The sequence below is a fragment of the Lissotriton helveticus genome, chromosome 4_1 (assembly GCF_964261635.1).
Source record: "Lissotriton helveticus chromosome 4_1, aLisHel1.1, whole genome shotgun sequence".
Classification (NCBI taxonomy): Eukaryota; Metazoa; Chordata; class Amphibia; order Caudata; family Salamandridae; genus Lissotriton; species Lissotriton helveticus.
In genome coordinates this window covers 1502726803-1502753339 of record NC_136063.1, presented here as the reverse complement: position 1 = coordinate 1502753339, position 26537 = coordinate 1502726803, and the positions used below count along the sequence as shown (strand labels likewise).

Genomic DNA, 26537 nt, shown 5'->3' with positions numbered 1-26537 from the left:
TTACACACCGACAGTCATCCAAAAGATACTCTCACACATATTCACACATGCAAATAAACTATTGAACATCCATTTATTTGCATATACAGCTATACACACACAACCACCTTACTTCTATGGAAACTTACACATACTTACTCTCTTAAACAATCACTTATAGAAACACATACTTATCTAAACAGGAACTCTTACAATCTCTTTCTCTCACATATACTCACTTATATACATCAATATTCAGATATATTAGATTAAAACATATGTAGTTACTGATAAAGACACTAGTGAGACAGTCATTCACTCACTAACACACACATATACACACTCTTCCACCCATACAGTCCTGCACATATGCTGTCTTCAAAACACATACAAAGAGAGAGTCAGTCATTCATGCATCTATGTGTTAAGTAATACCCCCACCAAACCATACTAACACTCATACTGATACTAACAAAAACATCTAATAACCCATATACATACACATGTAGCTACTCACCAACCCATGCAACCACTTATACACAAAGTGAAACACTAATACATATATTTAAATATTTAAACATTACTCTCTAATATATGTATTCACTAAGATACACTTAATAAACCAGTTAACCAATCAATTTTTTTTTAAAAAACATCCAAGTAAACACTTATTTAAACATTTATTCTTCCATCAACTTTTACATATACATATATAACACATATTTATTTTTTAAAAAGACACACATTCACTGGATGGTGTCATCAGTGATGTCATGACTGATGTCACTGACCATGTCATGAGTGATGTAATATGTGACGTCATCAGCAGTGCATTGCACGCGCAAGTTATAGTGAGTCCAACTAACTATAACGAGGGAATTTCATTGGTTTTATGCGAGTAAAATTTCCAGCTAACTATAACTGGTGTCAAACCTATGTTTTTGTCAGTGAATATATATATATATATATAACACCTCTTCCGCGCTGATGACGGAACCGCTCCGTCATCAGCCGTGGTGGCGCTGTGCTGATCACGGAGCGGTTCCGTCATGGCCCGCTCAACGCGCCTGCGCGGCGCTGATTTCGCGCCCGCGCGGCGCGTTCTATTGAGCGGGCGGGGCCATGACGGGACCGCTCCGTCATGAGCACAGCTCAACCGAGGCTGGTGACGGAGCGGTTCCGTCACCAGCATGGGTGCGCCGCACAGCCCCCTGCCCCCTTAGCGCTGCGGCGGAATAGCCGCCGCAGCGAAGTTGTTAAAGATATATATATATATATATATATATTCTCCTCTCCTGAATTTTCCCGTGTAAAACAGGCACTGACACCGTGGGCTCTCGTTTCAGGAACAAGTTTTATTAGGCCAAATGAAAAAGTTGACGCGTTTCGACGGCTATACCGTCTTGTTCACAACAAAGAATTGGAGTAAGTGAGAATGCTTTTAAACTTTACTCAGTGCTCATTGGTCTGTGTGGCGGCATCAGTGTTGTCATAGAGACCATTTCCTCATGGCCACTGAAAAGTTACAACGTTTCATGCAACTAACATTTCGCGCTACACAATATATTTACTTTGGCACTTGCAAATAAATTAAATTTAACTGTATTTTGGTGACAATTCAAAATTCAAAATTCATTGTATCACCGCAGAGTTATATATCATTTATGGGTCGGCACTTATGAATAATTGCAAAATGCTAATTATTTAATTAACATTGTTTAGATTTGGCATTATTTACAATATTATTATGTTTTCCTTATTTAAATCATGTATATACATTTTAGAATACATCTTGCTTGTGTTTGATTTGCGGTAAGGAGCGATCATAAATTTAGGGTCTAGTGCCCTTATTTGCAATTCTGACACTCTAGTGGTGCTAATCCCTTCTTAACCTGCACCAGTTTACAGATTGCTTAAATATAAATATAAATAAACAAACGGGTGCCCCTGAGGAGATGTCACTCCTAGAAGAGTTACCGCACTTGCACACACGGCAGCAGCAGCCTTGCTGCCCTTCTCACTTCCCTCCTGAATATCGCCAGTCGCGTTTCAAGCAGTAAGCCCTTGTTCACTGGCATTCACAGAGACACGGAGGCGGCAGCTGCGTTCAGAGCTCCATTTAATTAATAACACAGTCCCGCCTCTGTGGGCGTTGACAAGCAGAGCATTCTGGTATCTGCAGTTCATCACTTTGTCAAGACATGAGTTGCTGAAAAAACACCCCAGTGGATATTGCCACCTTCATTCCAAATTTGAAAGCAATCGTGGTACAGCTGAACTGTCCGCCAATATATTCCGTAGGTGAGGCCCCAAGCACCAGGATCCGCTATTGAAAGCGGCAGAACATCTCTGTGACCAGGCCGGCCGCTAAATATGAAGAAACAAAAGGGTGCCCCTGAGGAGATGTCACTCCTGGAAGAGTTACCGCACTTGCACACACGGCAGCAGCAGCCTTGCTGCCCTTCTAACTTCCCTTCTGAATATCGCCAGTCGCGTTTCAAGCAGTAAGCCCTTGTTTACTGGCATTCACAGAGACACGGAGGTGGCAGCTGCGTTCAGAGCTCCATTTAATTAATCACACAGTCCCGCCCCTGTGGGCGTTGACAAGCTGAGCATTCTGGTATCTGCAGTTCATCACTTGTCAAGACATGAGTTGCTGAAAAAACACCCCAGTGGATATTGCCACCGTCATTCCAAATTTGAAAGCAATCATGGTACAGCTGAACTGTCCGCCAATATATTCCGTAGGTGAGGCCCCGTCCACTCGACAGGGTGCCCGAAATCGCAAGCACCAGGATCCGCTACTGTAAGCGGCGGTACATCTCCGCAACCGGGCCAGCCGCTAAATATGAATAAACAAAAGGGTGCCCCTGAGGAGATGTCACTCCTGGAAGAGTTACCGCACTTGCACACACGGCAGCAGCAGCCTTGCTGCCCTTCTCACTTCCCTCCTGAATATCGCCAGACGCGTTTAAAGCAGTAAGCCCTTGTTCACTGGCATTCACAGAGACACGGAGGCGGCAGCTGCATTCAGAGCTCCATTTAATCAATAACACAGTCCCGTCCCTGTGGGCGTTGACAAGCAGAGTATTCTGTTGTCTGCAGTTCATCATATATATATGTGTATGGTGGTAAGCGTGGGATAGGAGAAATATGTGTGTTTTCATGTGAAGAGTCTAAGTTTATTGACGGAATGTTATCCTGAACAGGATAGACTTCAATAGACGAAAGGTACATTAAGATCAATCAATCTTGGTTATGTAGAGATCTATAATAGTCAAAGTGGCTTGGCGTATTTGGATGAGAAAAAAACTTGTATCTCTCTCCTTGCACTCACTGGGTGAAGTGATGGTATTCACTCATTTAAAAGTCTTCCAGATAAGGAAATCCCAGTAATGCTCATGAAGGTACCTTATCTTCAATTAGCATGTTAAAAATAATGTTAGTGTCCTTTTATTGAACTGTATTCTATTTTTGTCTGTCTGTGAGCGAACTCATCGTCCTTTGGTTCTAAAATCTGAAGTAGCCAATCGATGATGATTTAGGATTGATTAGTAAGTTGAGATATGTTGATGTAATGTTACCTGTAGTTTCCATTTTTTCTTAAACTAATGCTTTTTGGGTTTGTCATATTATCAAGAAACGGGTCAAACATTGTTTTACAACACATGGTCAGTATATGAAGCTTCCTTTTAAAACATATATTGCAAATGTCAAGTTAAATTTCTATGTTGTAATTTGTGCTGTGACATTTTTTGAGCAATATTTTAAATTGCTATGTTGTAATTTGTGCTGTGACATTTCAGAGCAATATTTAAAGAGTATAATGAACTGCTTTAAACAATAGTCTTCTTGAGAAACAGATAAATAACAAAAATAACACAATAAATAGCTTAGTGCTGCAATCCAGATTTACAAATGCTTAGTATTGGGTTTGTGTTACTTTTCTAATGCAAACTGAATGCAAAGTGTTCAGGTGGGATTTACTATCCAGCGCAAATTGGTGTTTGCTTTAATTAATAATGCAAAGTTGTGCAATGCACTGCCATGCGTTATCTTACGTCGATGGGGCGTTCCATGGGTGGTGCATGGGCATTTCCATGCAACAACCAGGGTTTTTTTACTCAAATCCTATCTACAAAGAATTGTAGATAGGGATTTGTGCCAAAATCCTACGCCTCCATGAGACATGCGCTACAAGGAGGAATGTTTTAATTTCTCCTCGTTTTTCCCACTTTGCTTGGGTGCTGCATTGTACAGTGAACGCAGACACTCTTGCACTATAGCGTAAGGGTGTCTGCCTTAGTGCTTGACAGACAAAAGTGCACCTGCAAAAGGAGGGAGCAGAACTGTGCCACATCGTTGTAGATAAGATTTACTTGCTGTGCTGCGTTGCGTCACTTCTTGATAAATCAGGGCCTGTATGTCTGATCTCCAATTGCCTGAACATAAGGCTCCTGTGTTTAACTCAGACTTAAAATACTTTACTCACTAATCTTCTCGATTGGGGCCCTCATTTGTAGCTGTGTGCATATGTGCCAAATAGATGTTAATGCTTACATCTGTACCAATTGATGAAAAATATTTTTATAGAAAAGATAAACTCTTTATGATTATGCCACTAATATAACAATTGTAAGATTTAGCAGCTTATTGATGCTATGTACCTCCCTCAGGTGTGAATCCTAAAAACGTCGCCATGCTGGCTGCCTCTAAAGAAACCAAACATGCAACCTGGACTACCCCGTTGACTTCCAAGCCTCTGGCTTCAATCGCAGCAGGCATACCGTACACCTCAAATCATGCAGGTAATAAAAAATGTGTAGAGATTGAAAGATATTGAAGGTATTTATTGATTTTGGTTTTGTATCCTGCAAGAAGACACTGCTTCTTCAATCTGGTTGTGATTTGGGTGCATATAGGTCAGGATGCCAGCAAATTGCAGCCACGGGGGGAAGAATTGCTAAATTTAAGTAATTTCATTGGGATTGAAAATTGACTGGCAGTCTTATTATCTCAATTCAGTGAGTCTTACCATCTTGGATTACCCCTTCTTTCACCAATGGAATCCTCATCATACGGTAACATTTAGAATCATTTCTGCAGGTCAAGTGGTAAACTGGAACGCCTTTTTAACGTATAACAAACATTTCAGTCTGTTTTTAAAGATGACAATAGTAACATAAACAAAATGTAACATTCTCAGAGGAAACATTGCACAGTTTGATGCTATCCTGTTTCAAGCCATAATCTCCGGAGCACCCCCAATGTCTTATTTAGCCAGCCGCCTCCATTCCGTTTTTCCGCTCAGACAGAGAGTATCCTGGGAACCTTTTGGTCTTGTTTTGTGCCACCTTTTGGGGTTTCTTGTCTATGCTGTTTGCTTTTTCTGTAGTCAGGCCGGTTTTTTAAAGAATTGCTCCAAATGTGTTCGAAAGATGGGCAATAGAATAGCCGTTTCCAGGTCTTCCTTTTGCTGGTTTAGCCACCAAGGAGTGGCCAACTGTAAATAATGCAAGGTCGTGAGCTACATAACCCTCAGGAAGAGAAAAGCAAGGCACTTAACTGATAGGGATACTCATTTTTTCCGTGACACCTTCTACTTCCAACAGCTCTGTCAGTTAAATCTGGCAAAGAGATGGAAGTTAACCAGCCTTCAGCTAGCAAATCAAGTCATCCCTACCTTCATTTTCTGCAGGCTCTGCGTCAGAAATCCAAATAGGTTCTTTGAATTTTCTGGTTTTTTTGTGTTTCATTTTTAGACTTGTTTTTATTGCATTTTTCAACAAATTATGCAAAAAAAGAAAAAGCTAATACCGTGTTCTCATAATGTGGATTACATGAAGCACAAATTGACAGATATTGATAAAGAATTGTCAACACAGAGCGTTAATATGTCCACAATCATTAAGTGTAAGACAACAACACAGATTCATGTAATAGACATTTTGACAATCCCGATCCATAGGACCGGTTGGCTAATCCAATAATCACTCCATTCTGTGTAGTACTTTTATCAGTAAGTATAGGATGTAATAACAGATAGGAGTGTAGTGGCTGCCAGATGTTTTTGGGGTGGGAGGCAAATGGAAGTAAGGACGAATATACATCACTAGTCGTATCACAATACATCATATCCCTGAGCCATGCCCTCACCAAAGGTGCTGCAGTTCCTCCCCAACTCAGGGAAACCTCTCTTTTGGCCAGCACCAGCGCTATGGCAGTAAAGCGCCTGATCCCTCGACTCTACGGAAGCACATACCCCAGTAGGGCAAGCAAGGGTCTGTGTGAAAGCTCGGTCTCAACCATATGCTTAAGATGCCCAAACACCGCCTCCCAGTAGGCCAGCACCGCAGTGCAGTCCCATGCCAAATGTATAAAATCAGCCTGCGCCATCACACATCTCTGACAGTGGTCTGGCTTCGAATGGTCCATCTTTGCAAGTAGCACAGGAGTAACATAAATTCTGTGTAAGTATTTAAAATACAGAAGTTTGTGCTTATAATTATTGGACACTAGGCGTGTCTGTTCATAACAGTATGCCAACATCTTGTCAGTCATAAGGTGTGCTAGATCCCTCTCACAGGCTGCGCGGGCTCCACCACCCATCATCTGTTGGAGCAATTGTGCTTGACGATATAGTCTGGAAACTCAAATTGTAGTTAATGGGGGAGGTCTATAGGTTCCCCAGTCTCAGGGCAAAATGCAGTAGCCAGCAAGGTCCGTGTTCTATGCATAAGAAAGCAGTCAAGCATGTTTACATCTCGATCCGCCATTAGATCTGCCACCCTACGTAATTGACCGTTCTTGAACAGGCCGCCCATGTTGTGCACCTGACAGCGGCTAAGTACCAGCTGCGTCAATGCTTCAGTCGTGGGTGCTATCCAGGGATCGTTTAAAATCGGTAAGTGTGGAGAATATAGGTGTTCAGCCCCTAGGTACCTGCGGAGGCACTGCCAGGCCCAACTCGTGGTTTGTGGGGTGTGAATTTCGGCCGGAGTTCTCCTAAGCACGCATGGAAGGATAGTGGAGAGTGTATAAGGACTGGCTTGCGTGTGTGCAGGCTTCAGGAAGTTGAGAGAGCACAAGTTTGGGAAAAATGTATAAGTACGCCATATTTACAAGCACATAGTTAGTTAACATGTACTTTGCACCAGAGGGTTTATATTTAGAAGTGAAATACACAGAGTGTCTTATATTCAGTGGTGAAATGCATAGAATGTTTAAGTAGAGTAACAATAATCATAACTGTGTGAGACTAATGTAGAAATGTTTGGGATGAATATGAAAACCTCATGTTCTCATGTTAAAGGAATAATGTAAGAGTTGAATGTAACTCTAAAAACCCAGTATTTTGTGTAGGCCTCATGGCAATTCACAAGCAAATCTAAACGTGCTGCTAAAATAATGTGAGACAAGGTTGACATGGTTCTTTCAAAATGTACTATTGAATTTAGGGTTAAAAGTATATGCTTTATAGATGTGTTATTTTAGAAACGTATGCTAGTTAAGAATGTTTGCTGTTTAAATCAAGTTAACGTTTTAAGAGTGCAGGAACCTGTTGCATGTAAATCAAGTAGGCCAGAGCCGATAATGTCATGAAGTTTAAATCGTCATGTGCTCGTTAGAGGAGAGGTCGTGAGGTGTCCAGTATGAAGCTCTGAGAGTGTTTTATGGCCTAAGATATGGTGAAGTCTGGAATTTGAGGCCCACTGCAGGAAGAGCTGTATGCAGGTGCGAGGGTCCTAATCAGCTCGAATGAAAGGGACTTTGTTCAGTGGCGCCTTGCGCAGGCCTGTAGGAGTTTCCAGGAATTTCAGGGGGTATCAGCGCACGGAAGAAGAAGCCCGGGAACCAAGGTCAACTTTAACGAGGGTCTTCAAGAGTACCATCATGGAGTTTGCCGCGGAAAGATGTACCACGTGAGGGGCGTCCCAAGGGGCGTTTCTATTGGAAATGTGATTTGGTATTAGGGAAAGTGACCCGGGAGGAGAGCAGAGCAGATGATTTTGGGAGCCTAAGGAAGCGGATGGGTAGGCAGATAGGCTGATCAGGAGAGACCCATTATCAGAGAAGAGACAAAGAGAAGTGCGTGATCTTCTTAGGAAATCACCACGGCTGACACCTAGAGGGTTAAGATCTTGTTAAGTAGGGATGTCATTTAGTGTAGTGTAGGGACAGACTAACCTTAATTTTCTTTTCTGTAATGACTTTGAGGTTGCAACTTGTATCCATTTTAGCAACCCTGATGGTATTCGAACTTGTACTTATTATTTTGTTCTTCAGACTCAGACTATTCAAGAAGTTCATGTTCATAGTGATTCCGATATACCTTTTGAATCTCATTTTGAGAAGTTTGTATCTTCAGTTATCTTTGACTTTATATTAAATCTTTAAAACTTAATTTTGGTCAGTGGTCATTTAGAGTGGTGTAAGTTCTTAAATTGATTGTTTACCTCGAGATTACCTTTTACTCAAGACAGGTACCAACGATTCAGTCGACAGGAAGAAGGGATTTGGCAAGATAATTAGTAACAAGTAATCCCGCGTTAGCAGTTGGTAGCAGAGTGAGGATGGTTATCTTCTTGAGGAAGGTAATCTAGAGAGGTTAGTTTACCCCAAGGCCCGAGACGTCGAGAGACGAGCAGCGGAAGAATCGTGTGCCGAAAGGTGCAGACGGTGCGAGAAAAGCAGCAGTATCGGAGAGTGAGTATAAAAAGGGTCATGCGTGAACAGATTGCGGTGTTTTGTGTTGTATTTGTATTGTAATGTCTTGCGGAGTTGAATGCCTGTAGTGTGAAAGAGAGAAGGTTGTGAGCGCGCGCAACCTGGTAAACTGGTAACCTGGTAAACGGGTGTACTGGTGAAATCTTAAGTTCAGGCCAGAGCTTAAGTGGTTTTGGGTGTATCGAACATCCAGGGTAGTTGTCGACCATAGTACGGAGGTCACGAGGTACCATTGACCGCCGTGGATCCAAGATAGGGGGAGTGTAAGAGTGAGTGTATGAGTAACGGACGCTGGTCGAAAGTTACTGCGTGTGAGTAACCTATCGGAGAAGGCGAGTGTCTGGAAGTAAACGGAAAGACATTTCGCCAAGTTAGGGTGACAACTACAGAAAGACTGTGGGCGTACAGTCAAAGAAAGGTGATCGCTTGGACGGAAGTAATCATTTTTCAGTGTATGAATGGGATGCGTGCATGACCGAGGAGACGAGCTGAGAAAGGAGGGGAACTGCTGCGAAGGGGGACGGGTGACGTCGGCTAGAGCCGCGCTGTGATTGAGCGGTTGGTGTGACGTTAGCTAGAGCCGCGCTCTGGTTGGGCGGCTAGAGTGACGTCGGAGGAAAGCCGCGTACGGATAGGCCAGTTAGTGAGAACGGCGCCGAGATTGGTGGAATATCATCAGGAAGTAAACAAACGCGGAGAAAAGAGAAATCATGAAGTGTTTTAAGTGTTTGAAAGGGATTTTTAAACGTAAACGAAGTGAACATTATTACGGGGAAGAGGCTCCCCCAGAGGGTACGCCAGCTCATTATATGGCAACGAATGTGGGGCTGCATACGATATTATGGATTGGGGCTTGGAATAAGCTTACGGAAGGAAATGAGGAAATGCAGTTCCCAAAGTACGGAACGTTTAAGTTAGAGGTGTTACATCGGCTAAAAGCAACCATGTCCTCATTGAAACCTTCACCTAGACCAACACAGTTTGAGGCTCTTAATGCATGGATTAAGGCTGCACACGACCGAAATTTGAACAGGCGTCAACAAAGGCTGACGCGATCGGTAAGGGCAGTGCGAGATTCCAAATGGGATGAGGAGGAAAAGCGTTGGAGGGTACAGACTATTGAGGTGGAGAAAATGTATCCGATGAGGGAGGTGTCAGGAGGAGGAAACCTCATGGAAGAAGACGAGGAAAGCGAGTCGGAGGACAATCTGATAAACAGATTGTTGATGGATAGACCACCTCCGAGAGTGGGATTGATAGAAGATAGAGGGCTCGCAAGGGAAGATGGGAATGAGATAGAGGGGTATACACCACTCCCTATATCGGAATGGACACCTAGCAAAGGCGGAGAAACACCTCCAAACAACACTGTACAGAGTGTAGTGGGAAGGTTTGTGGTGCAGAAAACGCCAACCACAGAAAGGGTTGAGTCTGTGGGATTGCCAGACGCTCTTCAAGTGCCTGTTACCATAGGACCCATAGTTTCGATCTATAATTCTGAGAGAGATAGAGGGGAACAACAAAGGCAATTGGATAGGGAAAGGATTGAGATGGAAAGGAGGAATAATGTGACGAATGCATGGAAACAATTACCAGGTTCGGTAACGTGGAACACCCCATTAGACACAACTGTCGGTCCCAATTCAGAACAGGGAGGTCCGAGAGGACCAATGGATCTAAGGGGACCGCGGCCAAGATCTTTTTCAGAGTTAAGAGCTGATTTGAGGGAATGGGACGGGTCCATAGTATCTCCGAGTAACAGGACAAGAACGGAACCAGAGTGGGAAAGCAGGGGTAACGGGACTGTATCTCATTGTGGGGCCAGCGAGAGTAGTCAGAGCCGGGAAGGCCAAAGTCAAGAGAATAGAGGGGATGCAGGTCCTACAAATCAGAGAGAACAGTCGGAACAAAATACTAGGATTGTAGAATGTGAGGAAATGTCCCGTCTCTGGGGGAACGGAGGAGATGAGGCGGTACGGAATTTTCAGAATAGGTTTAGGTGCCTTCATCATACGCTTGGGGAAGACGTTCAACATTGGAGAAAGGAGAACAGCGATAGGTCCCGCCACGCCTCGAATACTCAGGAAGCACAGGGAAGTAGGGAAGAAAGAGGGAGTAAGAGAACCTCTTATCCTCAATCCCATGAAACTAGCCAGGATGGAGAGAGAGAGGCTGGGAGGCATGAAGGAGTGTTTCACCACCCACCCCGAGAAGACGGAAAGGCATGGGACTTAGAGAGATGGGAACAGGGGAGGACTCCCTATAATTCACCAATACCTAAACGTAGATCTCGGAGCTGGGATGGGAGAGAGGCGGATGGAGGAGCTAAATTGAGTGTCTTGAAAGCTGAAATAAAGGCAAAAAGGCTTGATGTTACCAGTTTAAAATCAGATGTAGATGAGATAATAGATGGAACATTGCCTTTGGAAAGGATAGAATTGTATGAACAGGATGAGTTATTGTTCATGGCAAAGGATATTACTAGGAAAGCTAGAGCGTTTCATGAAAAACTGACTGATTTGGCAGACAAGTATGCTGTGGATTTGTCCAGGACAAGGGCATTACAGAGTAACCACAGATTACAGTACGCAGACCAAGATCTAGATGAGAAGAGAACTGCTGGATTAAAAACACACATAAGAGAGCTGGTAACAGGGATAAGAGTGTGGAGAGAACTGGATAAATGGGAAGAAAGGTGGTCGAAAAAGGGCACAGTTAGGCGAAGTACAAATGTGATGACCCCTGAGGGAAGGGTAATGCAGATGGAGGCATTCCCTTTGCGAGAAATATCAAATGGAAATTATGTACATGTGCCCTGGAGTAGAGGAGACTTAGCCGCATTTACCAACTCATTCCCGAAGTTGCGGGACAACCCAGTCGAGTGGTATAAGCAGGTAGAGAGGTTTGTTAAAATTTCGAAAGTATTGTGGATAGATTTGAACACGTTGTTTGACATCGTGGTCCCATCTGATTTGTGGACCCCTTGTAAGACTAGTGTCGAATGGCCAAATGCTGAACCATTGAGAGATGTTCGAACTAATGGACCAGCTGAGATTGTCATGCGAAAGTATGAAAGGGTAATAGCATGGCTGAAAGATAAGGTACCACCACAGGATATAGATTGGGTAAAAATAGATCGAACAAGGCAGGAACCCAAGGAGACAGTTCACGAGTTTTATGAAAGATTGTTGAAAACATTCAAGCAATACAGTGGACTAGATGTAATGGATCCCAAAGACATAGGGCAGTTCGTGTCAAAGTTTGTATTGGGGTTGAGACCTGATATTTGTTTGATGAAACAGCAACATTTAATCTGTTGGCAGAACAAACCACTAGATGAGATTTTACGATATGCGAGGTACTGCAGTGACGAGATAGATTCTAAAGCCAAGAATCTAAAGGAGAAATTGATGGTGGTGCAAATGCAGTCCGCTGGGAAGGGTGGCCAGCAGAAGCAGGGGATGGGACGAAAACCAAATGGTCAGAACAAAGATAATGAAGAAGGGCAGAGACCTAGGATAGACTTTGCCACTTTAAAGAAAACGACAAAGTGTCATCTATGTCACCAGGTGGGGCATTGGCGACGCGAGTGTCCCTTTAACCCTGAAAACGGAGAGCAAGAAGTAGAAGAGCAGGTCCAAGAAGACACAGTGCAAAAAGTGACAGTCCCAAGCAGTAAGGTGGCCAAAGGGGGGACTTCGGCTCCACGGGCCCAATTCCCACAGCCACCGAAGATAGCAGCTGGAGGAAAGGTCTTTAAACAAATGCCTCTGTTTATCGAGGAAGAAAAATGTTATTACATTGATCCATTGACAGGACAACGGGTGAGCAGTGAAGAAGACTGTACCCTCGGGGCAGTTCTAGAAGTGGATCAGAGAGGGCCATTTGTTGAGGCAGAAGTGGCAGGGTGTCCCACTACGTTCTTAGTGGACACTGGGGCTACTCGTTCGACTCTGAGATCAGCGGTGGTTCCAGACTTGCCGATGTCAGGGGAAACAATTCAGGTGGTAGGAGTCGCAAATAAAAGAATGACTAGTCCCTTGACAGAACCAGTGTCTGTGAAAATTGGAAACCACATGAACGAACATCAGTTTGTGGTTTGTGACTCGAGTCCGGTATGTCTGTTAGGTAGGGATTTGTTATGCAAATTGAATTGCACCATATACTGCACCCCACAAGGAGTGGAGGTACAGACTACCGACGATGATGCTACCTTTAAGGTGGCCAATTCAAAATTCTGTGTAGAACTATATCCTACTCGGACTGTAGAAGATCTTCCACAAGACTTAAGAGATGCAGTGGCGTCAGAGGTGTGGGATTTCACAGGAGAAGATATAGGATTGATTAAAGGGGTAGAACCGGTAAAAATTCTGGTAAAGCCAAATGTTGAGTTTCCAAGAACGCCTCAATACAAATTGTCCCAGGAAACGATTGCAGGAATAAAGCCTGTGATCGAGTCAATGATACAGCAGGGAATACTGAAGGAAATCGTGGGCAGTCCTTGTAACTCCCCGATTATGGGTTTGCAGAAACCTAGTGGGAAGTTTAGGATAGTTCAGGATTTACGAAAGATTAACAACATAGTCGTTTCATGTTGTCCCGTGGTACCGAATCCATCAGTGATATTGTTTCAAATACCATGTCAAGCAGAATGGTTCACAGTGATAGATCTTTGCCAGGCTTTCTTTTCAATCCCATTGGATGAAGAGAGCAGGTACCTTTTTGCGTTTAAAATGGAAGATCGCGTTTTAACATGGTGTCGAATTCCACAAGGATTCACAGACAGTCCATCCATCTTTAATCAGTTGTTGAAAAAGAATCTAGAGAATCTAGTACTGCCACAGAACTCGGTTCTGGTACAGTACATAGATGACCTACTTGTTGCGTCAGAAACAGAGGAAGCTTGTAAAGTAGATTCAATTGCCTTACTGAATCATTTAGCTGAAAATGGACATAAGGTATCTCCGAGCAAGTTACAGTATTGTCTGACAGAAGTACAGTATCTAGGGCACAGGTTAGAAAAAGGGAAACGTAAGGTGTCCCCAGAGAGGATTGAGGCGATAATGAAAATGAATGCGCCTACAACTCAGAGAGAGGTTAGAATGTTCCTAGGAATGGTGGGTTACTGCCGACAGTGGATAGTTAACTTTTCACTGAAAGCAAAGCCCTTACAGAAACTGACGCACAAGGAGGTGAGTGATCCAGTACCATGGGATGAAGAATGTCTGGTGGCGTTTTTACAGCTGAGGGACGATTTATGTCGTGCTCCGGCTCTGGGAATGCCAGATTATGAAAAGTCGTTTTCACTCTATTGCTGTGAGAGAGAGGGATGTGCTTTGTCAGTCTTGGCACAGACCCACGGTAATGCCCGTAGACCAGTTGCATATTTTTCGGCTACATTAGATCCAGTAGCCGCAGCGTTGCCCGGATGTCTCAAATCCGTTGCTGCAACGGGTGTCAGCATTGAAAGGAGCGAAAGTATTGTAATGGGACATCCAGTAGTGGTGTATGTACCACATTCAGTTGAATTGTTAATGACCAGGACGAAGACGCAGCATCTGACCAATAGCAGGCTCACGCGTTATGAGCAAGTTATACTTGCCGCAGAAAACGTGACTCTCAGGAGATGCTCTGTCTTGAATCCTGCTACTTTGATGCCATTACCTACTGTAATAGAAGGCGAAGGATGTGAAGACCACGATTGCCTTGATGTGACTGAACTATGCACGAAACCCAGACCAGATATAGTGGATGAGCCATTGTCTGACCCCGATGAAATTTACTTTGTTGATGGCTCATGTTTAAGAGACGATACTGGTCGGTTAAGAGCAGCTTATGCTGTTTGTACCATTACTGGAGTTGTGGAAGCCGCTTGCCTGGAAGGAGTACATTCCGCACAGGTAGCAGAGATTATTGCCCTAACTCGTGCCTGCATAGCAGGAAATGGAAAGAGAGTCACCATCTACACGGACAGCCAATATGGTTTCGGTGTGGTTCATGATTTCGGGCAGTTGTGGTCTCAGAGGGGTTACATGACCTCCTCTGGTTCGCCCATTCGAAATGGAGAATTTGTGAGATTGCTGATAGAAGCATTACAAGGTCCTGTTGATATTGCAGTGGTGAAGTGTGTAGCTCATACTAAGAATACAGATTTTGTGTCACAAGGTAATAGATATGCTGATGAAGTCGCACGCTATTGTGCGGAACAAAGTTATTCTTTCTCAAAGGTGGAAATAGAAGGTGCAGAAGAAAAGACTGAATTAAGTATGATGTTAGAAACTGTAGACACTTGGGAGGATTTAAGAATAATGCAGGAGAACGCACCTGAAAAAGAGAAAAAGGCATGGGAAATAGCAGGCTGTGTGCGAAGTGAAATGGATTTTTGGGTTTCAGCAGATGGGAGAGCTGTGTTACCAGAAGAATTAGCTAATCCCATGGCGAGAGAAATACATGGTCCAGTACATCTAGGAAGGGATGCTATGATGAGAGTTTTTAGGCAGACTTGGTATTGCCCGAAATTCAGAATAGCAGCAGAATCAGTATGTAAACGATGTGTTACCTGCCAACAACTGAACGTAGGCAAACGAACACCAGTCACACTGAGTCACATTGGGAGGTCAGGGGGGCCTTTCAATAGAATGCAACTAGATTTCATCGAAATGCCAAGAGTCAATCGCCTTCGGTATGTGTTGGTGATTGTATGCGTATTTTCCAGATGGGTTGAGGCATACCCTACACGTAGGTGCGATACACTCACAGTGGCAAAATTGTTGCTCAGGGAGTTGATACCGCGCTTCGGGGTGCCTGCCTCTTTGGAATCGGACAGAGGAAAACATTTTAACAGCGAAATAGTGAAGATGTTGTGCTCCACGCTGAATATCGATCAAAAGCTGCATTGTAGTTATCGACCAGAAGCTTCAGGAATTGTGGAACAAGTGAATGGCACTTTGAAGAATAGATTGGCTAAAGTAGTGGCATCCACATCCTTGAGTTGGCCAGATGCTCTTCCATTGGTGCTCATGAGCATGCGCAGCACACCTGATAGGAGGACAGGTCTCTCTCCCCACGAGATCCTGATGGGGAGGGCCATGAGACTTCCTACAGTTCCAACTACTGCTCTATTGAATATTACAGATGATCTGATCTTGGATTATTGTAAAGGACTGTCTGACGCCATCCATTCTGTGTCCCTTCAGGTGCATGCGGCTGAAGTTCCAACAGCGAGGAACCTGTGTCATGACCTGAACCCAGGGGACTGGGTCCTGGTTAAAAAACACGTCCGGAAGAACTGCCTAGATGTTCGCTGGCGTGGGCCCTTTCAGGTAATCCTGATCACGAACACCGCGGTGAAGTGCGGGGGGCTGCCAAATTGGATCCATGCATCCCATACTAGAAGAGTTCCAGCACCTCTAGAAGGAACAGCTCCCATCCCAGACGAAAGCCCGGAAGTGGAAGAAGAGTCGCAAGAAGGGATTGAGGCAGCTGAGGGGGTGTCGGAAGAAGTTGGGAACGCATCGGATTCAGAAGAAGAGCGAAGGCAGGACGGCAGTGAGACAGAAGACGCAACTGAAGGAGAGAGCAGAAGTGAATACGACTCAGACTCAGATCCGTATCGGAGCGATCAAGAACCAAGTGGGAGGACAAGGAATAGGAGAATAAGGCTTGGAGCTGCCACTTGGCCAACAAGAAGAAGAAGGCTAAGTTTGAGGTCGGCCCAAGAAGAAACGCTTACTCCTATATCCGAAGACTCAGATCCAGAAGAAGATATCCAGGATCAAGCCGAGGAGGGTCTTAGAAGATCAAGTAGAGTGCGAGTGCCTAGCAGAAGATACTCTACTCCCGACTGGACCTACCTTGTTGCAGATGTCTGGGAGACACAGAACAGGGAGGATCAGGGAAGTGGAACTGATCAGAACTGACCCGATCATCACAGTGCAAATAAAGTTTCTACTGCCAGGAGCGGAGACCGAAAGGTTGCTGACACTCAACATCGTTCATCCTGCTCTCCTGAGTGGAATAAGAAAATTGCTTTTAGAGACAGTTGAGTTTCCAGTTTGCTGTTCACGATATCCAATATTGGAGGGAACTCTTCTTCGTTTGGAAATGCTGGAACGAGTAGTAGAATTGCTAGGAGTGCTTATTGTTGTGGACTAAGATCATACTACGAATGTCTTCAAAGGGGTGCAGATCTGGAAAAGTGAAGAAAGTGATCTTGATTAGAACGGACCCCTTTGTAATTGTGGATATAGAACTGATAGTACCAGGATTAGAAATTGAAAAAACGCTAACTCTCAATTTCGTCCGTCCACTTGTCTTGAGCGAAATAAGGAGAATAATCCTAGAAAAGGTTGACTTTCCATGGTGTGGTACGAATTGTCCAGAACCTGAGGGAATGATACTTCGGATGGACATTTATGAAGAAGTAGTGTTACTCCTTGAGTCATACATAACTTCAGACGAAAATAAGACTTTTGAAAAGAAATTGTAAACTTGTTGCAAGATAACCTAGCGCCGAGTGGAAGAAGAAAAGTGATAGGGGTTTCATTTTAGTGGATGGAGAAGGGCTAGGGTTGTCTATTTCTACTGGACTTTGAACTGTTTTGCGGAAACAAATTGTCAAGCTTCCAAGTGTTTCAAGAAAGACATTGCAAGAGAGAAAGACTTTGTTTGAAAAGAAGAGGAAGTGAATGCTGGAAGATAGTCGCAAACTACACTGTTTGAGAACATGGAGGCTGGCAACCCGAACCGCAGGGCAAAATGTATAGCTGTTACATTTTTAGGAGTAGTGGTTTCTCTTATAATTTTAGTGGTAACTGTTTCATTCCTAGCGGGACACGAAGGGGATGGAATCACAGTTAAGGAGGATAGGGGAGTGTCAACACCGAGAACTACCACAGTTAAGGAGAAGGGAAACATCAATGAGAAAGACAAAGCGTTGTTAGATGCAGAAGTAAAAAGGTTACACATGGATGAATCACAGGGGAATTACAAGTCAAATGCTTATGCTAAGTTGCTTTATGAATATGTTGATGCCATGGAGGTAAAGGACTGCTATGTATGTATGCAGTTACCAATTTCGGTGGAGGAGGGTATCAAATACCATCATCTCCCGTTGACATATGGAATAACGTGCAGTTTATTGTTAAGTATGTTTTATGGACGAGACGGATTTGAGTATTACTTCTCGAATTTCGACTCGACATTGCCAGAGGTTCCGAATTTCAAGCATTTGAACAAATGGGACTACTACAAAAGCGAAGACAGGTTACACAAATGGTTTATTCCATGGAGAACGTTAGATACTTCACATGCTCGAAACAACAATCTGACTTGTCAAATATCAGAAGTTGAGAAAAAGTTTATAGCACAGGTAGATACTAGATACAGAAAGCAGAAGGCATTGAAGGCATCAGGACAAGGGGAAACAGATTGGACCAAGGAGGAAAGGGCACAACAACGAAAAGGAAGTATTGGTCCAATTGCTTTGGATAAGGAGAAACGGGGGAAACTGTGCATTCACAGGAGTTACTCCTACTATGAAAACGTTTATGTAGGACAAGTCAATTGCGAACATGCTTTTCAATTGGAGTACTACTCTAAGAACTTCATGAAAGGGATGCAAGCGATACCAAATGTATATTTTGTATGTGGAAGATATGCCTATGTGAAGTTACCAGATAATTGGTACGGATCATGCTATCTGGCTGTTGTCTTCCCTAAAATATATCATGTTGAGAATTTAGACACGCCTAAGAAAGAAATATCAACTAGATGGAAGCGAGGGCTGGGTGCAGCAGAAGTAATCGGAGATGTAATAGGTGCTGCATTCCCTTTCTTAGGATTGATAATGAATGACATTAAGATCAGGAGGTTAGCTACAGTCGTAGATAGACTGTCTGCCAGTACTGCAAGATCCTTGATGCTGATAGAGGGGGAGATGCAATCGATTAGGGCAATGGTTCTTCAGAACCGACTTGCTTTAGATGTTCTGTTAGCAAAAGAGGGAGGAGTCTGTAGGGCCTTGAAGGTTCAGGAATGTTGTACTTACATTCCAGACAATTCAAAGCCTCTAGAGAAGTATATACAAAACATCACTGCCATACACTACGAAATTGAGGACCTGGCAAAGGTAAATGTGTGGGAAAAAGTAGGCCATGGAATGGGTAAAGTTGGAAGTTGGTTTGCCAACTTAGGAAAGGGTATCGTTTGGTACATATTGAAGCCCATCATCATAGTAGTGATTTGTGTAATCACTTTGTGGGGATTGGTGCGTTTGTATCAATGGTATAGAGCAAATAGGTTACAGAGAGCTATGAAGAAACAGGAAGAAGAGTTGACGGCGATGCAGGACACCCAATACAAAAGTCTGAAAGCATTAGAGAGTATGAAAAGAAGTGGTACTGTCCTGACTTCACTTTAAAGGTTCTACATTTTTGGTGTCATGGTGATGATGACCCCTGAAGGTCATCAAAGGGGGGACTGAGAGAGCACAAGTTTGGGAAAAATGTATAAGTACGCCATATTTACAAGCACATAGTTAGTTAACATGTACTTTGCACCAGAGGGTTTATATTTAGAAGTGAAATACACAGAGTGTCTTATATTCAGTGGTGAAATGCATAGAATGTTTAAGTAGAGTAACAATAATCATAACTGTGTGAGACTAATGTAGAAATGTTTGGGATGAATATGAAAACCTCATGTTCTCATGTTAAAGGAATAATGTAAGAGTTGAATGTAACTCTAAAAACCCAGTATTTTGTGTAGGCCTCATGGCAATTCACAAGCAAATCTAAACGTGCTGCTAAAATAATGTGAGACAAGGTTGACATGGTTCTTTCAAAATGTACTATTGAATTTAGGGTTAAAAGTATATGCTTTATAGATGTGTTATTTTAGAAACGTATGCTAGTTAAGAATGTTTGCTGTTTAAATCAAGTTAACGTTTTAAGAGTGCAGGAACCTGTTGCATGTAAATCAAGTAGGCCAGAGCCGATAATGTCATGAAGTTTAAATCGTCATGTGCTCGTTAGAGGAGAGGTCGTGAGGTGTCCAGTATGAAGCTCTGAGAGTGTTTTATGGCCTAAGATATGGTGAAGTCTGGAATTTGAGGCCCACTGCAGGAAGAGCTGTATGCAGGTGCGAGGGTCCTAATCAGCTCGAATGAAAGGGACTTTGTTCAGTGGCGCCTTGCGCAGGCCTGTAGGAGTTTCCAGGAATTTCAGGGGGTATCAGCGCACGGAAGAAGAAGCCCGGGAACCAAGGTCAACTTTAACGAGGGTCTTCAAGAGTACCATCATGGAGTTTGCCGCGGAAAGATGTACCACGTGAGGGGCGTCCCAAGGGGCGTTTCTATTGGAAATGTGATTTGGTATTAGGGAAAGTGACCCGGGAGGAGAGCAGAGCAGATGATTTTGGGAGCCTAAGGAAGCGGATGGGTAGGCAGATAGGCTGATCAGGAGAGACCCATTATCAGAGAAGAGACAAAGAGAAGTGCGTGATCTTCTTAGGAAATCACCACGGCTGACACCTAGAGGGTTAAGATCTTGTTAAGTAGGGATGTCATTTAGTGTAGTGTAGGGACAGACTAACCTTAATTTTCTTTTCTGTAATGACTTTGAGGTTGCAACTTGTATCCATTTTAGCAACCCTGATGGTATTCGAACTTGTACTTATTATTTTGTTCTTCAGACTCAGACTATTCAAGAAGTTCATGTTCATAGTGATTCCGATATACCTTTTGAATCTCATTTTGAGAAGTTTGTATCTTCAGTTATCTTTGACTTTATATTAAATCTTTAAAACTTAATTTTGGTCAGTGGTCATTTAGAGTGGTGTAAGTTCTTAAATTGATTGTTTACCTCGAGATTACCTTTTACTCAAGACAGGTACCAACGATTCAGTCGACAGGAAGAAGGGATTTGGCAAGATAATTAGTAACAAGTAATCCCGCGTTAGCAAAGTGAAGGCGTGCGTCCGTGTGGTTCCAGAAGTAGGCGTAGTGCGCCTGTGCCACTAGATAGTACAGGTAAAAGTCTTTAAATTTGCTGTTGAGTACCCTACCTCAACTGTATTCACTACTGGGGAGTATGAATACAATTAAGAATCTCAAACCGGAACAAAAGAAAAAAACTAATGTCAAATACGTTCTGAAACATTTCCTAAAACTGAATATTTTTTCACATCATCATATTAATTCTAAAGCTCAATAGTATAAATTTAGATCCAAGATTAAAATATTGCAACTTCTATTAATGTTGTTTCTATACAAATGAAAAAATTAAGTGAAACTTATTTGTTACAAAACAGTCCTGCAAATGCCAACACGTTTGGCGGTTATTTTTCTGCTTCTTAAGGGCAAATTCAATTCAATCGGACTCTTTTAAAACAAGTAAATGAACTTCATATTATGTCTCGGTTACTACATATTCCGGACTAGTCTTCTTTCACTGAGGTGGTGGAAACCTGACTCGCGTTTCCTTGTGGGAAGGTTGACGGATAAAATGTGCGCAGTAAAACTAGAATAGGGAATGGTCGCTAGGTTGACACATGAAGGACCAATATGGATGTTCTCGATACACAATTTTTATCAAGACAATGGTTCCCTTGTATTGGATGATATGTCCTATCTGTTATGACTCCGTTTCATGTTAGACAATCCATCTCTTTACCAGGGTTCTTTGCACCCCCTCATTCTTCAAAAAAGGAGGAGCATCTTAATCAGACCCCAAAAGGTCTTTACATTTTTGCATAAATTGTACCAAGGGCATCATGTGGACAAACAACCTTTTGTGGGATTTTCTGGAGCAAAGAAAGGGAAGGCCGTGTAAAAGTGGCCCATGTCAAACTGGATAGTCTTATGCATTAAGATCTGCTACTCACTGGCCACAAACTAACCCAGGAAGGTCTAAGAGCACATTCCAACGATGCCAATGTCACTTCCACTGCTTTGGCGTGGTGGTGTCCATCGTTGATATCTGCCAGGCTGTAGTGTGGGTGTCAACATGCAGATTTGGTGCTTATATGTGGCCACGCTCCATCACTTCTGACGCAGTATAAAATCCGGTATGGAGGTGCCTGACTTCACCTAGCTGCATGCAGGAGCACTGCTTCAAAATGCTCTGGATTTGATCTGACTCCTGGGAGATATTTTAAGTTGAGGAATCTGTGGTTAGAATGAGTATATCTAACAGCACGTTACTGAAGGTAAGTAACATGACTCTGCTTGACCTGCAGGATTTATAATAAAGGTTATCAATGATGAGGATCACCATATCTGAGAGCTACCATTACTGATAAAAAATATTTAGTTATGTATGTGGCACGTAATTCTAATATGTGATATCAAGTGCTTGCTTAATCAAAAGGTACTCCACAAACAGTGTTATAATAACCCTAGCACTGTTAAAATGTAATAGGGGTAGAAGCCTCGTAGCAGAATATTAGCTTTTTAAGCTTGACATTGCAGGCAAGCCGAAAACCCAGTAAAACCATTCTCCCAAAAGACATACTTTTTTAATGCCGATTAAACTTATTTTATATTGAGTTTTCCAACACTTGTCGAGCTGAAAGGGACCAAACGACCAAGAAGGATTAACTATTTTAATTAGGTTAGTGCAACAGGTCAGCGAACTGTGTGTCATTTGCTGGCAACACATTCAGATGCCAGTGGCTCCTGTCATTGATTTTGATAATGCGAGTACCATTCAGTGGGGTCATAGAAACATCTGTCATGGGCATTGTCACTCTGCACCAAGTTAATATATTTAAAATATAATTTAGAGCTAAGCAGAGCAGTCCTTATATTTTCTTTCAGTTTGTCGAGCTCAAGTCAGATGAATTGTCATTTTGGATGTAATTAAAGGTAGTCACCTATGGAAAGTGGAGCTATTACGGAGGGGCACTCAATTAAGGTGCCTATTTTGTATAAGATATACATGATCAACACATATAATTCGTACCCAGTTTACTTTACCACATTTGGCCTCAGAATGTGTGTGATAGTCATTTGACTCTAACTGTATTACTAATGTGGCCTTTCTTATACTCTTTAGTTACTTATAGTATGCAGGTTGTTCTAGCTCCTCAAACTGTCAACCATTTGTGCCCCCACACTATTACTCATTTGGCACTCAATCTGCCTATTTGGCTTGCAGCCTTTCGCTTGTCTGATATACTATGCTTAGATGGACTGCTACATTGGCTAACAAATAGTCATTCATTTGACCCCAAACTGCCCTTCATATTTGGGGAGCGGTATCTGTCTGTTTACTGTTACACCAGTCTGAGGTGCAAATAATGTAAAATCATTTTTCTGATATTATTTCCATTTCCCAGCTTTACTACACAGCTCCAAACACAGGGTGATCTGGAGTGTATATGCTGTTTGTTTTGATTGATGCCTCTCAGTTTTAGTACATTTTTAAATTACACTTTAACTTTTCTTTTCCTCCTTTATGTTTTACACATTTCGTCTCTTTCTTTCCACTTCTGCTTTCTCCTGTCTGCCTTTCCTGAAGAGAACGTCAATCTCCCTGTAGAAAAACTGTCTTGCAAAGAAACTCTAAGTGAGACATTAGAGGATTCTAAAGGTAACCTCACAGGAATGGTGTAATACATTGCAGCATCCCAAATCCCCTACCTTTGGAACGATGAATTATTTGTCTAGTTATTCACTAGTATATATTGAAACATGGTTGTGAGAGAGGATAACCAAATCGCTTACTTGAATTCAGAATGTATTGCTAATTCTGTGAACACATCAGACCTTTATATGTGTGATGATGCATACAATATCATATAGTCTGTTAGTCTTTTTGCAAGATCTTTGTTTAATCTACCGAGGCATTGCAGGTGACATTGACAATAGAGCAGAGATTTAGATGTTTGCTCTGAATACATTTTGGCAGAGGGGCTTCCTCTAAGGTTTTGAGCAGTGTTTAAGAAGAGTGTACCATGGGCACATAAGTGATATACGCATTACAGATCCATGTCTCACTTTCTGCAAAAGTGGTCTGTCCTTGCGGTGTATGTCTCCATAGTGTGCATCGATGTAAGCATGGTGTAATGATCCTACTAATGTAATGGTGGTCTTGGCTAAAGTATCCTTGTGACCTAACCACTTGGCAATATCTAGTTATAGTTTGGAACAGTCTACATCATTTTGTCAGTTTTCTTGTTTTAGGCCTTTTAAAAATAATGTGTGTTTATTCTGCATGCTGTGCTTATTGTACGCAGCACTGTGCTCAGTACATTGCAAGCACGATATCTGGTCTAGATTCTCTGTTTCTTGTCAAAAGAGAACCAACAGTAAAAAGAAAGCCTTGTCGCAGAAAGGCTAGTAAGTCTGGGGAACATTCAGCCATGTTAAGGTAATGCTCGCAGACGTGCTACCCTTCTAAGAGAAGAATACCAGGCAATTTTTTCATCTTTTTACACACTAGATAGGCCTGGAAAACGTGTTTGTGTTACTTGAACATGAAATCCCTTGAAAAACATGAACAATTTGTTTAATTAAACATAGCGGCCGAGAGTACAGTAACAGGAACAGAGTCCAAATGCTGTCTCAATTTACAATCAGTCTGTGGCCTCCTTTATACAGAATGTATGTTGCTGTTTATGGAGTCGTAAATTGTCTAATGGACAATACAGATGGGGCTCAATATGGCGTGGACGCAATGTGACCAGTGAGTAATGGGTCCTTCTGTCCGGCATGGGGAGCGTGTGATCACTGCATGTGCTGTGTCCTGATTGGCTATATGTTCCTAACTCATGTGGCATCTGAGTTCATGGTGTTTTATAAGCGCTCCTACACCCTTTGAGCGCTTTATTGGGGCCAATCTCCCTTCACCATCATAATGATGCTGTGTCTATCTGTGGGATTAATCTAAGGTGTCCTGGTTGTGCCTTTGTCTCCCAGCTATGTGCCACCCCACCTGTGACCTGTCAATCAGTAACCTTGGGCCTAATCTCAGAGCTTGCCTGACTACTTATTAGCGAGTCGGGTTGATGTGGAGTTCACAACGGGTGATGTAGTTACTAAAGACGCGCTTTCGCTCTCACAAATTAATGTATTGTTTTTTATATTAGCATCGACTTTTTCCATATTAAAGTTTGATTAGCTATTTTAAAAAATCCTTAGTATTCTTTTCTTTTTTTCTACAAACATATCATTTTTGCCTCTGTGGCCTATATTAGCGCAAAGAACTCTCAAATACTCTTTGGAAATACTATAAAAGCGATTTGTTAAGCTGTTTGCTTTTATATTTCAGTGGGGAGACACTGGGGCTTTTGCTGATTTTCCCATTTTTTTGCTGACCTAGACAGAAAATGCCAGCCATTTCATCTAAATATTAGCCAGATGGCAACCCTAAATTATAGTCAAAATTCTGCAAGTAATTATGGGGCACAATCATGTCGCATGTAGTAATGTTGCCCATTTTTGTGTGTCTCCTTAAAAAGGAGCAATCCATTGCTATGCATTGTACCCCAGCCTCCTTCGTCTCTTATGAGCAGCAATACTTACTTGTTCCTTATAGAGCATCATACAACTTCAATCATTTCTAAGCACTGTACAAAGCAGATGTTAAAATTACTTCTTTTATGGTACTTAGTTGACAGAATTAAAAGGCTGAAAAGTTGAGTTGGCATTGCCAGGATTCAAACTTGTGACCTACAGGCCACAGCAAATGTCACCAGTTAGTGTTAATACACACAGCAATTTTGCTGATTTGAAGATGTTGCCAGCAGTGCTTCCTGTTAACTGGAATCACTTCTACCACTCTGAGTCCAGCAGGCAATGCCTGGCTGGTTGAACTTCAAAGTGATAAGATGCAAGTTGCTGTCCCAAATTGCACCAAAAAGGTTAAGCAGGCTCACCTGAATAATCATATCCCCTGAAAAAAATGAATATATATGCCAAATGGTGTATTTTATAACTCAGTTTTATCAAAATAATTGTCGAAATGTTCATAGGATTACAGGAGGTTTTGAAGAGGTGTTTGTAAAACATTGCAATTCTATCATGGAGTGCCAAGCAAACCCAATCCTTCCTTTGCATGTTACCATCCCAAGACAACTTTGAAAAAAGTGTCACAGATGATAATTGTTTTTGCTATAAACTGCCTAGAATTTGACTAACATCCCATATTACTTACAAACTGTGTAAATTGTATGAGTAGAACATTTGACAGTTTATCATATTTCAAAATACATATATCCTCTTCCTTCAAGTGCACCATTGACCTTCTTTCATATTCTGTTCCTGCTCTTTTCCAAGTAGCTTTTCAGCCATAGTGAAAGGTTGAGAAGCTACTTGGATGGTACAAAGTGGAATAAAGAATGTGGCTCAGGCATAGAACCACAATTAACTCTCAGTTTACGTAGATTTTATAGTTACACACTTCACACAGTAGAGCTACCTTGAAGTTACACCATTACCACAGTCTTTTTCCCTAACCAAAAGTGACAGGGCTACCCCCAATTGTTCACAGACTTAAACTGTTGACCGCAGAACTCGGACAGCAGGAATATCCATCATGTTACTCAGTAGGATCAGGTCTTCTGTCTCCCTTCTGCTACGTGCTTTCCCCCTGAAAATATAGGCTTCAACCTTGACTGCTTCCTCCTCCTGAGCAGACTGACATCTGAGGTCTCACATACTGGTATATGAAGCTAGCATACTAGGCTGTACATCTAGTGTACTGGAGTGTGAATCTAATACTGGTCTTGACTAGATAAATGGGAACGAAGGAACCGCTGCTTGGTAAGTTAGGAGGGATAACTGTCTTGATACAACCTACATGAGGTCCAACAATTATAAAGTTAAACTG

At 42.5% G+C, this 26537-nt stretch overlaps 1 protein-coding gene across 2 annotated transcripts in view; it reads left to right on the top strand.

Moving 5' to 3' along the window:
- The window catches only part of MAK (male germ cell associated kinase), a 653239-nt gene that overhangs the window by 513896 nt on the left and 112806 nt on the right, over positions 1-26537 (top strand). For both annotated transcript variants that reach the window (XM_078688092.1, XM_078688093.1), the window contains exon 12: positions 4656-4787. In XM_078688092.1, coding sequence (XP_078544218.1) covers positions 4656-4787 — 132 coding nt within the window. The remainder of the gene's footprint in view (positions 1-4655; positions 4788-26537) is intronic.